A 2,518-nucleotide genomic window follows, 5' to 3' on the forward strand; every position below is an offset into this window, starting at 1 on the left:
TAGTCACAGTCAGAGAAACAGGACTACACTGGAAAACAGGCCAAGCTCCAACATCTAGAATCTTCTGTGAATTGGAACAGTGTTGAGGCTGATGCAGATGATGTTTCACAAGCACATGAGAACGCACAAGTACACATATTAAGGAACGGCCTCTGTCTCTGTGAACAGGTCTCAAATGTTCTAGACCAGGGTTCCTCAACCCGCGGCTCCAAAGCCACTTTCAGCTCTTAATAATTTTAAGAAAAAGTCTTTTTAATAACATTTGTGTAACGTTTTTAAGTATGAGCTCCTGCACTGCGGCAACCATTAGTGGACGCATCTATGAAAAAACATCATTTTGTTTCGTCTTTGCAGTTGTGGATCCAGCCTCTAACCTCCGAGTCCTCGAGGTGGCTTCCAAGTCCATGAGGGTGACCTGGGATGCCTCAGTTGGTGACATTTCAGGCTACAGGGTTCAGATGATCCCAATGATGGCCGGCAGTAAGCAGCAGGACCTGTATGTTGATTCCTCCCAGACCTCGGTTGTGGTCAAAGACCTTTCTCCAGACACAGAGTACCAGGTCAATGTTTTCAGCTTGAAGGACCTGTTGTCCAGCGAGGCTGTGGTGGTCATGCAGAAAACAGAGCCAGTTAAAGTTTCACTGGGTGAGTAAAACAAAATGTCTTTGTAACTTCGACACTCATGAGTCAAAAATTGATGGTATTGTTTTTCCTTCCAGAGTGCTCTCTGGGTGTGGATGTGCAGGCCGATGTGGTGCTTCTGGTGGATGGATCCTACAGCATTGGAAAGAAAAACTTTGCCAAAGTTCGAGCTTTCCTTGAAGTCCTGGTGAACACCTTTGACATCGGACCAAACAAGGTTCAGATTGCCTTGGTGCAGTACAGCAAGGACTCCTTTACAGAGTTCTACCTAAACACTCATCAAAACGTCAACGGCGTGGTCAAGGCTGTTAGATCTTTCCCATATCGAGGCGGCTCTACCAACACCGGCAGAGCCATGACCTACGTAAGGGAAGAGATCTTCCAGACCAACAGGGGCGCACGAGCCAACGTTCCCCGAGTCACCATCCTCATCACCGACGGAAAGTCGTCCGACGCTTTCAAAGAGCCGGCCACCAAGCTGAGGAATGCTGATGTGGAGATCTTTGCTGTGGGTGTTAAAGACGCCGTACGAAGTGAACTTGAAGCTATCGCTAATGAGCCTGCAGAGACTCATGTGTACACGGTGGAGGACTTTGACGCTTTCCAAAGAATTTCCAAGGAGCTGACACAGTCCATCTGCCTGAGGATCGAGCAGGAACTCCGCAGCATCTACCAGAGACGTAAGTCCTGTTTATCCTCTATGCAGACGATAATCTCATGTTTTCATCAGCATTGCTTCGACCAAATCAGTGTTTCTTTCTGATTCTTATTATTTTGGTATTCAAAAGGTTGAGAAAGCATGGAGTAGTCTGTTTAACTACCGATTTAAAGATAATGGGAGGCTGCATGCTGGGACAGCTGTCAGTCTGGAGAACGGACGAGTCTGCTCTGATGCATGCTGGGTAAAGAGGGTCTGCTGTTCTTGTGAATCGGAACATTGCTTGGACTGATGACGTTTCACGAGCAAACAAGAACGCACAAGTACCCACACTGAGAAACGTCCAATCACTCTCTTTCCATCCATGATGGCAGAGTCCAACTGTTCTTCTCAGTTTCAGTCGACCTATTGCCACACAGAGACGCTAACTCTTCTCATCCTGATTGTTCCTGCATCCTTATATTTTCTTGCACCCGTAGATGGTGAAGAAGTGTGCCGCCTGCATTTAACCCCTCCCTAAGGTTGCGGCGAGCAGCAGCCGGGCAGCATTCAGTGACCAAGGCGCTTGATCAGGGATAAACACCCTGCTCTATAACTGCACCCCCTTCTCTGCTGAAAGGCTTTTCCAAAACACCTAAACGGATGGTTATAGATCCACCTGAAACTGATGTTAGTCATAGGTGAAAACAGATGTGGAACCATCACAACATCTGTTTCCCTGAAGATTTAGAAGCGGAGCGTGCAAAGGGAAAACATCTCCATGTGTTGCAGGGAAACGTGTGGCTTTTTATCACCCCTGCTGAGGAATGCAGGTAATGGAGCCAGAATTGTATGTTTGGAATCTTCTGGTCACAGAGGAACCAGGATAGCCTCCATTATTATTTGGTCTCCTGCTCAGCTAATTACTCAGATTTTGTGAGATGATGACATAATAGCAGAGGGGTGTTATGTGGGGCTGATGGTGTAATCTATAATTAAAGGTTACATTTTAAGTAACGTTTTCACTGGAATTCACAAGAGAATAGGGCTGCAACTAACCATCGATTAATCCGTTTATTATCACTTTGATTAATAATCGGATAGAATAGTTTCCTTAAAGAAGATCTTTTACAGGATCACTGCAAAAAACATCTAGAAATAAGTAAAAAATGTCTTAAATTAAGTGTATTTACCCTTAATTTGAGCAGGTAAATAAGATGATCTGCCAATGGAATGAGT

At 45.4% G+C, this 2,518-nt stretch overlaps 1 protein-coding gene across 1 annotated transcript in view; it reads left to right on the top strand.

Moving 5' to 3' along the window:
• Positions 1-2,518, top strand: part of LOC107087414 (collagen alpha-1(XII) chain-like) — a 177,562-nt gene that overhangs the window by 35,551 nt on the left and 139,493 nt on the right. The window contains 2 exon segments of the mRNA XM_015378984.1: positions 355-645; positions 720-1,322. Of these exon segments, the coding sequence (XP_015234470.1) occupies positions 355-645; positions 720-1,322 (894 nt within the window).

The sequence above is a fragment of the Cyprinodon variegatus genome, unplaced genomic scaffold (assembly GCF_000732505.1).
Source record: "Cyprinodon variegatus isolate N-32 unplaced genomic scaffold, C_variegatus-1.0 Scaffold183, whole genome shotgun sequence".
NCBI classification, from domain to species: domain Eukaryota; kingdom Metazoa; phylum Chordata; class Actinopteri; order Cyprinodontiformes; family Cyprinodontidae; genus Cyprinodon; species Cyprinodon variegatus.